Source organism: Callithrix jacchus, chromosome 14 (genome assembly GCF_049354715.1).
Source record: "Callithrix jacchus isolate 240 chromosome 14, calJac240_pri, whole genome shotgun sequence".
NCBI classification, from domain to species: Eukaryota; Metazoa; Chordata; class Mammalia; order Primates; family Cebidae; genus Callithrix; species Callithrix jacchus.
The window spans coordinates 82282388-82296812 of NC_133515.1; the positions used below are offsets into that span (position 1 = coordinate 82282388).

Genomic DNA, 14425 nt, shown 5'->3' on the forward strand with positions numbered 1-14425 from the left:
ATCAGGAAAATCTTCACATTTGGAAATGCTGGGGTACTCAAGATTTCATATATTTTCTCCACCAACTCCCACCTACCACAGCTCTTTTAAGAATGAGGAACCTAGTGGATGGTGTGTAACTTGTTGCTACCCAACAATATCAGTTCTTTCTGGACATCATATTCACTGTAAGCTGGGTCTGAATGGCCAGAGGGTATAACTTTCCAGAGAAGGTCAGAAACACTAGAGCAGTCACCCTGCTTGGTCTGAACTGACCTCTTTCCTCAAATTCTATCCCACATTTTTGCATTAGATAAGTTAACTCTTTCTCCTTGAGATCTTATACCTCTTCTTTCTGCCAACAAAATTATCTTTCCCAAGGACAATGCTTGAAGTATTTCCTTTCTTCAGCTAGTCATATTGCATTCCTCAGTCTTCTTCACTCTTTCCAAAATGTTGTTTTCTCTGTCTTCCTCCACTTATCCACTCAATTTACATAATTTATTACCAAATAATGAGCTACAAAAGATGTGCCCAGTGAACATAAATCAAGGACCAGGGTCTATGTAACATCACTTCTGCAACATCAAAATGTGAATAGCCAGATATCTTCACAGAATGCAAAAGCTTTAGAATTTCTGGCTATGAGTGACTATTTTCCCATGGGAATATATAGATGTGCTTTCTTATAGGATGCAAGAAACTTTCCAACTAAATGTCTATTAAAAAGAATAAAAATACATTCTCCAAACAACAAAAACATATTTAAATGGGCAACTGGTTGCAATGAACCTGTAGAGCTTGCAAGAATCTTGTCAGATGCAAACCCCAAAGACCATTACCCTGCCCTACAAACATACAAATCTGTTTCAACAATCTATTTTATTTTGTAATTCCACACAACTAATTGTTAATTTTCATACAACTTTTTGGCAATGACTATGCATAAGTAGTAAATCTCAGCATAAAACTAAGTCAGCCAAGACTCAAGCAGAACCTATAATTACAGCCAGAATAACCCACTGTTTACTTGACCAGGGAAACCCGCACTGTTAACAGCAAGAGTCATACCCTCAAATACCCAGAGATTCTTGCCAATTCTTGAGAATGAGTATAGTCAGCTGGTAGGTGAGCATTTAAAGGAAAGAGCCACTGCTCAACTCCAACCAGTTAGGACACCAATGTGGGACTCTGGCTTCCCAGTGTTTCTACATCTTTCAATTCCTTAAGAGAGGCCAAGAAATCTAGATTTTTTTAGATGAAACATCCTAAAAATATTTACTTTTTTTTTTCTTTTATCAAAACACTGTGTAAGGCAACAAACTGCCTCTCTGGCCTATATTCACCCATGAGCTGCCAGCTTGCAGCTTCAGATTTAGGTCATTAAACTCCCACCCCACAGTGGATACCACAGTTGCTTTTTTTCCTGCTCAGCATCCCTTCCCTGATCTTCTGATAATTGAGCTCCTCTTCCCTGGGGAAAACCCACTCTATGTATGGTCCAGGTAGTTCCTATCAGAGGAGAGGGCAGAAGGCACCTAACTCAAGCCCTTCAGTCTTCCACTGAATCTTTCTGTGAGAGATGTGGAATTGATTGTATTTTTCCACTAAGATGACTAAACTTAGGCTTCCTGGGGCCACCATGTCTGCCTCATGGACAGAGCCACAAAGTCCTGATGATATCATCTGAGCCCCTGCATGAGCTCTCATGCAAGGTCTACTAGAATTTCAGTTGCATGAACCAATAAAATTTTCTTTTTTACTTAAGCTAGTTTGTGTTAATTATTTTACACACATCCCTAAAAGAGTTTTAACACATCCCTAAAATATTGTGTTGCATATTATATAGACTTCCAACTACAAGAAGATCGGTGAGGTGTATGTACTTTTTTTTTTTTGAGACAGAGTCTTACTTTGTCACTCAGGCTGGCAGGCTGGAATGCATTGGTGTGATCTCAGCTCAATGCAAACTACACCTCCCAGGTTCAAACAATTCTCCTGCCTTAGCATCCCGAGTAGCTGGAATTACAGGCACCCACCACCATGCCAGGCTAATTTTTGTGTTTTTAGTAGAGATGGGGTTTCACCATGTTAGTCAAGGTGGTCTCGAACTCCTAGCGCCATGTGGATTATAGGCGGGAGCCACCACACCTGGCTATGGAGGTCTGTGTTCTTAATCAGATAGTTCAAACATCAAATCTACTTACAAAATGTATGACTATGAACAAATTAAACTAACATTTTGAGAGTTTGTTCTTCATTTTTGGCTTACCAACCTCAGAGAGTTTGAAAGAGGCAGATGTAAAATGTACACAGCATTTTCCCAGGCAAACAGTAAGCCCTAAACTGCTTATCTTCTTCCTCAACTCATTCCATTAGAAAACCAGACTGGAAAGCAAGACATTTGAGGTTGCCCTACCTATAGGAAGAGGAGTCTTGAAAGAGCTTCTAGGAATATTAATATTTTCCATAAATAATCACACTGGTCAACTGTGTAGTTTCTCCAAAAACAGAAAAATTGCTATTGTCAACTCTTAAGTAGACGATTACAGAGCTTAGCCAAGAAGAACCAAGAAAGTGAGGTCAAAGAGAAAAAAATCACTGATAGTAGAAGATCGAAACTAATTTTTTTCACATAAAGCTAATTTCAACCAAACATCAGATTTATATAAAAGTGTGGAGAATCACAGGAGTCCTAGAAGACTCAGATAGGAATCTATGCAAGATACAAACCAAGGGGACATTTGTTTCAGAACAGGACAGTGGAGAAGAAATATGTAACTGTAAATATGAGAGCCACACAGAATTTTAAATCTGTACATACTTTGGTCTTAGCACTGTCATACTAAAATATTTGCTCATGTGTATCTATAGTATTGGACAATAACTGTGTTGGGAGGAAGCTTTTCTATTAGTCCTCTTTGGAATATCCTTAGTCAGCAAATAGTAGGTATAGCAGGTAGTCTATAAACGTTGGATGAACTCAACTGGAACTAATACTAAAGTCACAAAGGGCTAATGGTATTTTCTAAGGTATTTTAGATTCTAAACAGAAACATAAAAGATCCTTCCCATTTGGGAATGAGGGTAGAACTCCTTTAGGTGACACACTCCAGCTGAAATCAATATTGAATATCATCATATGATTAAATTAGGACAGACCTAACAAAAATTTATCCTAGTGAATAGAGAGGTCGCATAGCAGAATCTAAATTTCACATACCCTTCTAACCATATAATGATAACTAGGAAACAATCCTTCTTAGGACTATAAACAATGAGGAGCAAAACTGATGGCCTGATTTTGGCTATTTGAGGTATTCCCCATTCTGGTGGTGGTTTTTTTTTTTTTTTTGGTGGCGTATTTTTTGATCAAACAGCCCAGTGTTGAGAAGTAACTGAGAATTTCAGATATGTGCAAGCAAAGGAACTAATATATTAAAAACATGTTAGATTGGGGCTCATTTATATTTATGATGATATGGTTTTTCTGCAAGTTGTTATATGGGAAATTTGAGATTTGAGGGAGGGAAGATCCTACCCGAAGCACTACTAGGATTCCAGGAAGCACCCTGGCAGGGATGAAGCCTTGGGTCTGGGGTAAAGAATATGGGTGAAAAATTAGGTTGAGCCTCCAGTGAAAACGTAGACATTACTTGAGTGAGAATTAATTATCAAAACACACTCCCCTTTTTGCTGTGAACTGTGCCTTAATTTTGTGAATTAGCAGAAAGATTAAAATTCTAATGTGTGTTAAGAGTGGTTCTTATCAGACCTTGCATCTGGTCAGTATATTAGGAAGGGAAATTGGCAGACCAATAACTATAAGAAGCCCTCCACATAAAAAATGAAGGGGAAAAAGTAAGTGTAGACTGGAGACAATACCAAGTATGCAGAGTATCTTTGAGGACTACCTGAAGAACAAAATTAGGCTTAATAAATAACAAGTTTCCTCCAAGGGAGTGGAGAAAAGGCAGGCTAAGAATTTAAGGTTCCCCGATTAGCCAGAGTTGGCCTACTGACAGTAGCTCTAGGATTTTTTTTAAAAGTGTGCACACACACACGGAACTCACAAAACAGTGGCCACAGTCTAATTTTAGCCTTCTACCTTGAAGCAGGGAGCAAAAATGGATTCCGATTTTACTGTAGAGGCTGGTTCTCAAAGACAGGGAGACTGGCCACTGAAAGGTGCTCTGTGTCCTCAACATAGTACATAAAGATGACAGGGCACAGCTGACAGAACTCCAAAGCACGTTTCACTGTCACCAAGAACCACCCTTTTAGCAGAATGGCAATTTGCTCCTAGTCTAAATTCTTTTTCTATGAGCAGCAACTGAGAGGTGAAAAATGCAAAACGCTATGCCCCACCTGTCAGATACTCCCAGCTAGACTTCTGTGTGGCGATGCCTACTCCAACTTACTCTCTCATGGAGCCAAATGTTCACTACTTGCTTTTTACAGTTATATGTGGGACAACACCATGCTCTGGCTTGATTTTTTTAAGGTTACTTGCCAATGTAAATACTCCAGGTCCAAGATAAAACAGAATAATTAAAAACAGGCCCTGTTATCCAATTAGTTGATCATCTCTTATTTGCATTACCAATTTATAGAGTATTTTCAATTATTTTGCCTATTTTTCTCAATCAAGTGAACACGACAGGTTTTAATTTACAAAGCTAATATCCAACTTTTAAGGGAATAACAATAACCATTATGGGAGGCAGGTGTGGAGAAAGGGGTGCTGGCTATAAAGGAAAGAAAGGTCTGAGCTCATATTCCAAAACCGCCACTTAGTAATGCTAATCAGTAAAGTGAGAAAAACAATCCATATTTTGTGGGTTGTTATGAATAGTATATGACAATTATAAAATACATAATGCAGCACATATGAGGCCCTCAAAAAACAGCATTACATCATAATATGCTCACACTGTCTTTAGCATTTACTGAGCAAGAATCAAAATTCTTGAAGGTTTGTTCCTACTTCTACTTCCAAAGTTAAAAAGCTCAAATGGGAACAGGGGATCTCATAATTTGTTTCTGGAGAGAGAAGAGTAAGGCAGCCATTGGAGGAGTATCTTCTGCCACACGGAGTCATCCATAAGGAGTGTCTTACATGGAGATTTGCTTCAATGAGATAATTATTCAGTGATCACTTACGAGTTACTCATCCAGCAAATATGACTGATTTCTTGCTATGTGCCAGAACTGTGCTAGGTTCTAGGGGCAACAGCTGTTAATAATATATAAACAGGTCTTGTTCTTAAGCAGCTTACATTTAGTAGATCAGATGAGCCAGCAAATGGGGCACCAGAGTAGTTTGGGTGCTATAGGAGTACACAGTAGGACAGCACCACCAAATGTGGGAGGAAAGTATCTGGGAAGGCTCTCTGTAGAAACCAACCTCCTAAAGAATAAGTAGCAGTTAGCTAAAGAAAGACAAACATTCCAGACAGACAATTACAAAGGTCTGAGGTAAGACAGAGCTGCAAAATCAAGAACTTACAAGTAGTTTAATTCAAATTATTAAACTTCTGCTGGAACTTCAGGTGGAACCTGGCTGACAGAGTAGGTATGAAGCAGGGGTAAAAGAAAAAGGAGAAAATGCAATTGGCAATGGAAACAGGAGCCAGATCATAAAATGAGGCTGGGTGTGGTGTCTCATGCCTGTAATCCTAGCACTTTGGGAGACTGAGGTAGGCAGATCACCTGAGACCAGCCTAGCCAACATAGTAAACCCTTATCTTTACTAAAAATATAAAAGTTAGCCAGGCATGGTGCTGTGCACCTATAATCCCAGCTACTCAGGAGGCTGAGGCAAGAGAATCACTTGAACCCAGGAGGCGGAGACTGCAGTGACCTAAGATCGTGCCATTGCACTCCAGCCTGGACAAGAGCGAAACTCCATTGATAGATAGACAGACTAACAGGCAGACAGACAGACAGATAGATAGACAGACAGATCCGTAAGCCACTCATTCTAAACAGCTCAGACTTAACCCTGGCAACAGAGAAGTTACTGAGAATGACATGGCAGATTCATCTTTAGGTAAACCATTCTGGCTGTAGTATAGGGTAAAAACCTGTGGGAAAATCTTTTAAACTGTATAAAGAATCTCTGTGTTAGAAAAAAAAAAAGGCCCCAGAACAAGAAATCCAAACCAACTGCTAAAAAAGTCTCAGCTATTTTAGAAATTTAGAAATACAACATTAACTTGCAATTTAAAGGAAAACTTTTTAAGACTCCATGATTACAATGATCTGCAAATGTAGCATAATAAAAGATACAACCATGTAATTTCAAGGAAGCCTTGCTTCCTAGAAACAGAGACAGCAAGAGAGGTCCCAACCCTTTTCTATCCCCACCACGTCACACAAGCAGCTTAAGCCAGCTCAGTCTTTGTCTCTCATTAGGAATCAAATTTGCTCAACAAAATAAGAATACATCCATCAGCTAGGGGAAATTGCTTTATATAAGTGGGTCAGATAACTTTTAAAAACTAAATGAGATGAGAACCAGTTCTGATCCCAAGGTCAAGCAAAATTAATCTTGGCTATTTTGCCTATGGTCATTAAATAACAAGAATGTAGGCAGGTAGTTTCCAAGCGAGGATTTCTGAGACCCTACAACAGCAGGGTGTAAACATGAGCACCAGAACACAATAATTAGAATTAAACATTTCTCCAAATTTGCCTTTTAAAAATAAATTATGCCAATTAAGCATAAAATGCAAGGATTAAAATTTCACAGACTTCTAGTTAAATCAAAATGTGGTGACAACTACTGGCAAATGACCAAATACTAAAAGAATCACGGCTGTTTTAGAAATAAAACATTTGCTTCTAACTTGCAGCAAAACTTTTTAGGGTCTATGGTTTTAAAAAATCTGCAAATGTAGCATAAGAAAAACAGGTAAAGGAGCTTTTTTTTTTTTTGAGACAGAGTCTTGCTCTGTCGCCAGGCACCAGGCTGGAGTGCAGTGGCGTGATCTTGGCTCACTGCAACAAAGGAGGTCTTTTATGGGATACATGAAATACATAAAATCAACTTTTAAAATCAATATTTTGGGGGGTGTTTGGCTAAAACTCACAAAAAACTTAAAGTAAATGACTATACATTTCTAAAATTTTAAATATGCACATTTTCTAGAGGATTTAGAAACAGAGGCATTTGTGATTATTACAGATAATTTCTTACAAGGTCATGTGCACATTTTAAAAAATAATAATCATCACAACTACCTAGGTGTACACAGTCAAATCCCTTCTCTGAAGGGGACAGATTCATTATGTTTTTTCTCCTGCAATTAAGGAAAGTCTTGTCTTTCAATATTTTCTAAAAATAATCTAAAATATGCTTTGAGTATTTGTGATTTACCAACTTGCTTATTTCAAAAGTTACTATTTCAAAACTACCTCTTTTTTTTGTTTTTGAGACAAAGTCTTGCTATTTTCCCCCAGGCTGGAGTGCAATGGCAAGATCTCAGCTCACTGCAACCTCTGCCTCCCCAGTTCAAGCAATTCTCCTGCCTCAACCTCCCAAGTAGCTGGAATTACAGGCACCTGCCACCATACTCGGCTAATTTTTGTATTTTTAGTAGAGATGGGGTTTCACCATGTTGGCCAGGCTGGTCTTGAACTCCTGACCTCAGGTGATCCGCCCACCTTGGCCTCCCAAAGTGCTGGGATTACAGGTGTGAGCCACCACGCCCAGCAAACACTACCATATTTTTATATACAGTTATTACTTATTTATTTCTTGGCCAATGTAAAAATACTAGCACAGTAAAGAATGATGCAGTGGGAACTACATCAGAATAGAAGTCAAGATATTCATTCATCCATTCATTCCTTTGTTAAACATCTGAGTACTACTTTAGTGTCAGACAATTGGCACTAAAAAGATATTTAAGTCTCTGAAGACATATAATACTATATTTCATCAAATTTGAGATGCTGTCAGTTGTAAGACAAACTCTGTTAAAGAAAGAAAAAAATGCTTTTAATTATAACCTAATGCCTCTTGTTTGCTTTGATACTTTTCAATCTATTCAGAAAAAATGTGGCAATTCCTCCTGGCTTCAATAGACTGCTTGACATTTTAAATGACAGACTTTCTTTATACATCTCAGTACAAAAGAAAGTTTCATCTACTTTTGGGTATCTTTCTTTCTTGGCTCCCATAAAGCACTTGGTTGCTGCTTTTAAAGAAAAGGAAATGGAATTGTGACAATTTATCCAATGGCAAATGTTTATTTTAGTAATACCAAGTTTTCATTTCTCTACTTTGGTCCTGACTTTTTCTTTGCATTCAATAACTTTTTGTTTCAGTGTCAAATCATAATGAAATCCTTTTGAAGATATTTTAAATGGCAATTAAACACAAAATATGTAGTGTTGACACTGTCCACAACTCAACTGAAATCGTGACCTAAATATAGCTATAAGTAACTTTCACATGCACAGGTATTCACAACCTGACGGGACAGCCCCACCTGACTTAGAGCAAATGGAAGATGCCATCAATTGTTAAATACATTCCAATCTTAGAGATATTAAAATATGAAGAAAAAACATCTCATAGAATCACAGCAAGTAATGGCAGCAAACACTTATGTCACATTATGAGGTAAGCACCACTGCAGGTACTTTACGTATCTTTATCTTACCAAAACCTGTAAGGCATTGATTAAGTGCTTCCAGATGAGGAAACTAAGACAAAGAAGATTAAAGCAACTTGCCCAATTTCACAAAGCTAGCATGGGGCAAGGCTGGCATTTGAGTACACGCAGCCAGAGACCAGAGGCTATGCTTTTAGCCACCATGCCATACTGCCTCCCAAATAAATAGTCAATAAGCAGCTTGTGATCTGAAGCAAATCATAAGGTAAACCTTACCTTATTTACAAAAGGAGGGAGCTAGAATGGAAGTTTATAGGGTTCTTTCCCAGAATCAAGATATTGTAATTATATAATCTTTTTTGTCATCCAAGCTGCAGTGCAGTGGCGTGATCACAACTCACTGCAGCCTTAACTTCCCAGGCTCAAGTAATAATCCTGCTTCAGTCGCCCAAGTAGCTGGGACTACAGGCATGCACCACCACACTCAGCTAATTTTTTATTTTTTAATTTTGCTTTTTTTGTAGAGATGGGGTCTCACTTGGTTGCCCAGCCTGATCTTGAACTCCTGGGCTCAAGCAATTCTCCAACCTCAACTTCTCAAGGTGTTAGGATTACAAGTAAGCCACCATGCCCAGTCTATAATCTTCCACATTAAAAATTTGTTCTTATTCTGGTTTCTCTTTAAGTCACTGCAATTCAAACACCTTTACTGCCATTAATTGATTGGAGAAAGAAAAGTAACTTTCACTATTAATCTAAAATAGACATAGGAAAGTATTTAAGAAAAACACATGCAGCTGGGTGTGATGGCTCACGCTTGTAATCCCAGCACTTTGGGAAGCCGAGGTGGGCAGATCATGAGGTCAGGAGTTCAAGACCAGCCTGGCCAACATGGTGAAACCCTGTCTGTACTAAAAATACAAATATTAGCTGAGTGTAGTGGCAGGTGCCTGTAATCCCAGCTACTCAGTAGGCTGAGGCAGGAGAACTGCTTGAAACTGGGAGGCGGAGGTTGCAGTGAGCCAAGATCACACCACTGCACTCCAGCCTGGGCAACAGAGCTAGACCCCATATCACAAAAAAAAAAAAAAAAAGAAAGAAAGAAAGAGAAAAGAAAAGAAAAAGAAAGAAAGGGAAAAGCAAAACACATGCTTGAACCACTATTGCTCCTTTTAGGGTGATGGCAAAAGGTTGACCGTAGGCATAAATTATCCAATTTGTGGACTTTACTCTGCTTGCTTGTGTACTCAACTTAGTCTTTTAAAATTTTAATCCAAAATTTAACATATGAGCTCAATGTGTCAGTTCTTAAAGTGACTGACAATACAGAGCCCCTTATTCTTCTTAATATTCTGTACATGTGTGAGGGGAAAAAAACAACTGATTAATAACAGATGCAAATATTGCAACATTTTCCCTCCTGACCCAATTTAAGGGTAGAATGAAATATGCATTACACACTTGAAAATTCTTCTGCCTCAAGAGGGGTCACCACACACTTTGGATTTTCTTATACAAACCAAGGCAGCTGCTCTCTCTCCAGGTAACCTCCCTTGAGGCCCACAGCATCTAATCATCAGGCAACTCACTAATAATTAAAATAATTCAAATTATTTCACTTTGAAGTCATCCTACCAGAGAAGGTGAGTAAAGGAACTCAAAATGCCATGTCTTCATAGCTCTTGTTTGTCTTTCTTAAATGTGAAATCCCAATCTCAGGCCACTTTCCTCTTCCATATACACATACCCATGCAAACATATAAAATAATCTGCCCCAATGCAAATCAGAGAAAACATTTAAAAGTTTTCTTAAAAAAAAGTCAAAAAAGGAATATAAGTGAATACTGGCAAAAGTGGGCTTGAAAAACAAAACAAATGAGAAGATGCTCCCAGAAGGAAGGTTCTCACCAGTCCATCAGACTTGACGATTACGTACCTTTCCATGCTGCCCTGTTCTTTCATAACAAATGACAACATCTTCCCACATTTCTAGCTTTTCAAATATCTGAAGAGCTGAACTGGTACATCCCAACTCAAAGAGCAAACTTGCAAGTTGGCGCTAGAAAAATCAAGTTAAAGTAATTAACATTTCTTGATGTAAAGAGAGATTCCTGTTTCTCTCGTGGGTATACCTAATCTGTCTTTTTAGGGCTCTACTTATTGTAACAAATGCATAATTTCTACAATCTCTACTACTTAGAAGTTTGTAATAATTCAATACATACCTTTACTTTAGAAAACAAGCCTCTATACGGTATAAGGAATTAAAAAACAATATAGAAACTGTTGAAAAATACTAAATATATCCAATGGTTTCTAAGAACTTAAAAAGCAAAAATCAATAGTTATTTTTTACCTAGACAGTCTATATACAACAATCTTTAATTTATAAGGCTGAGATCCAATAAATTAATTTTTAAAACTCTGAGCAGTCAACAGAGATGACATAAAATCTATGCATTAGCCCTTCTGAATTTTATTTATAAGGGCATATCTAGCTCTATCTCACTGAAAGCTACTTAGATTTATTTTAAGCACATTCTAACAAACTTAGCTACTTAATTTCCCAGTCCCTGGCAGATAAAAAAGAGCAAACTGAGTTAAGGTCAGTGAAGGTTAAACACATTTAAAAACAAATATACCATGGTTTATAAGGGTTAACACCTGCACAAATAGGAAAAAAAATTTAAAAGGTTTAAAAAATTAGGTAAGGTTCAAATAAGGTGTAGTTTCATATTAGTGAGAGCTGTATTATTTTCCCTTAAGTATATTTTTACTACTCTGAAAATTCAATATATTTAAGAGTTAAGTCCAGAAAGTCCAGGACTGACAATATCAGAAAGTAAATAAAATACATCTAAAAATTATAAGCTACATATTTTCAAAATAAATACTGAGAATGCTCCAATACATCAGTAACCCATGAAAATATAATAGGAGAATTTGGCTATTTTAGAGAATATAATTAGACATTTCAAAAACTCAACATAGCATGAGAGCTGGAATAAATCTTAGTGCTTATGCAGTGAGCAATACAGTATCTTCATTTAACAGACGAAAAAGTTGATGACATCCAAGATGATATGGCTAGTTAGTGGTAGAGACTAATTATCTTTTTATAATAAACTGTTCTGTTATTTCTCAATCTTTAAAATAATATATAAAGATATCATTATTCCCTATGATGCAAAAAAAAGTAATCAACTTCTTAAAGAAAAAGGATCCTTCTCTGACTATCTGAAGATCCTGAAATCCACAGCCTCCTACGCAGATAAGCATTTGGCCTAAATTCAGTTTGAAAAGTATTTAAGTTTCCTAATGTTTCTGTTCAATACCCTCAACAGACACAATCTAACATAATAGTTCAGTCTGAAATGTTTATCCACCAAGCCACATAATATAAAGCACCTAACAAATTTCAGAGTCAAAAACGCACTAAAAAATTCCAGCTGTTGACACATTCTTATGAACAAGCTATTCCTTTTGAGACATCATAAAGCTTTTTCACTTGTGTATGTTTTATTGAGATTCCTTCAATATATAAAACGAACTCCAATGCGTAATAAACCTCCTAGTTCACCCTGTGTTTAAGAACATATAACCTACTCTAAGAAGTCTTATAATTGAGACTCTGAATAATTGAATGGTGGATTAGCATTTGTGATTCTAACTCTCAATGTGTATGATCCATGAAAGAGAGGACAGAGAGCTGATTAAAATTACAATAGCAGATAAATCATCTGTAATCCCCTGACAGGCACCATCTGACTCCACTTAACCTCTCTGTGACTTAGCTTCCTCACGTGCAAAACAGATATTTTTTTAAATTGTTGCAATAAAAGAATATGTGTGGAATGTAGAATAAAATGTATGCATCATACTAAGTATGCAGTAAAAGTTGGTTGTTATTAGCTGGTATAATCACAACCCAATGAAAAGCAAAGGAAAGGAGGTAAAGTAGACTAAAAGTGAGGAAGTAGAAACCTAGTTCACGTACACTTGCATGATCAACACTGGAAAGGCTAAGTTATTTTCAGTGCTAAAATTTTACAAAATTGGGAACTACACCTATAATACAGGAGAACCATGTGTACAAGAGGCCAGAATCCCCACCCCACCATGTGGCAGTAGGAGCTATAGTAGGTATTCTCATACCCTCAGGAAGAGGAGAGAAGTCATGGGTATCTCACAACATAAAGTATATCAAATAAATGCTTTTGTTTGCTTTTTGTAAACAACTTTGTTAAAAGGTTCATTCTTTGGCAGAAAGTCCTCAAAATAATTTTAATATAAGAAATTATTTCAAAGCCAGGCATAGTGGTACATATCTGTAGTCCCAGCTGCTTAGGAGGGTGAGGCAGGAATGATTGCTTAAGCCCAGGGGTTCATGGCTATAATGCACAATCATCACACCTGTGAATAGCCACTGCACTCCAACCTGGACAATAAAGCAAGACCTCATCCCTTAAAAAAGAGTTACTTTGAAAATGCAAGCATTTATGATTCACCTATTATTTAATTTCTAGAATTCTATTTCATATAGTTTTCAGTTCTTTTAAAAATGTTTTATGAGTCTAATATCACTTTAATCAAAAAAAGCAATTTGAAGTAGTTAGCAATGGCCAGGTAGATACATTTACTATCTTCAGCAAAATATTTGAAAATTCAAACATAAATTGACATCATCATTTTATAATGCATTTACCTTTCTAATACCAAGAATTTTCCATACCCAATGACAAACAACAAAAATACCTGAATGGCCCAATGAGGTGGTACTTGACAGCAATAGAAAATCTTTAGGCGTTCCAATACAGATGTACTTTTATCTTCAAATTGGTCTGCAAGAGCCTTAAAGAACATATATCACAATCAGAATCTATATGTATAACTTTCAATATAAATAAGTCCTGATTATAAGAGTTATACAAATATACATATAAACAATAAAGAACTTAAGTCATTTTGATATGGTGATAGGATATGTGAATTTTTTCTTGAATTTCTTAAAATGTTCAAAAAACTTTAAAGCTAATCCACATTTATATAAAATGTACTTTAAAAACTTACCAGGAAAAGTTTTAAAATGAAGATTTCCTATAATAGTTCTTTTAAAGAGCTAGCCTTATTGATAAGCTTTTTTGCTTCTGTTCTTTAGTTTCTTCTGTTCTTTAGCTATCTATTTCACAACATAATGCCACTTTGGCATTTTATAATATAAATCAGAGAAAAATTATATGTAGAACTCTATTTAGGATTATTTGCTCAGGAATAAAAGGAAAGGAAAGGGTAACCTATTTGATCACAGAGAGCAACTTTTCTCATTCTTCAGTAACAGAGCAATAAGGCTAGACATTCATTCATGTGAGACCATCTAAATACTGCAGTGGGCAGCTGCAACCCACCTACATGAAAGAATCCTTTTGATATACTGAAATTTCTACAATGGCACTGAATTACTAAACTCTCAGAAGCTACGTCAAGAAGCAGATCAACAAAACCAAAATAGCTGACTTTGAGAAAAGTTACCAGGGCGAGCTGCAAAGTCAAAGGCTGGTGGTATGCAGTGGTCAAGTGATCCATCACAGAAGAGCTCATGTATTCAGCATCAAAGTGAATGAAGATGTATCGTGGAACTGCTAGAGAAACACATGGACAGCAGCCCCATTTTCATGATCATTTTCTCCTGCCTCTTGATTTGCCATTCAGTTTACATTAAGTGTACATATTTTTCTGTACACTTCTCCCAACTGAGAATTATCATGACCTTTTTTCTATAATGCAGTATTCAAATTTTCTTTTTTTGTCAGTTGACTAGTTTT

At 36.8% G+C, this 14425-nt stretch overlaps 1 protein-coding gene across 4 annotated transcripts in view; it reads right to left on the bottom strand.

The window, feature by feature from the left end:
* TTC27 (tetratricopeptide repeat domain 27) overlaps nt 1-14425 on the bottom strand; it is a 198691-nt gene that overhangs the window by 80049 nt on the left and 104217 nt on the right. For 3 of the 4 annotated variants that reach the window (XM_035272835.3, XM_078349512.1, XM_078349513.1), the window contains 2 exons: nt 13359-13454; nt 10540-10662 (listed from right to left, as the gene is read on the bottom strand). In XM_035272835.3, the coding sequence (XP_035128726.2) occupies nt 10540-10662; nt 13359-13454 (219 nt within the window). The remainder of the gene's footprint in view (nt 1-10539; nt 10663-13358; nt 13455-14425) is intronic. The other variant, XM_078349511.1, reaches the window with a different exon arrangement.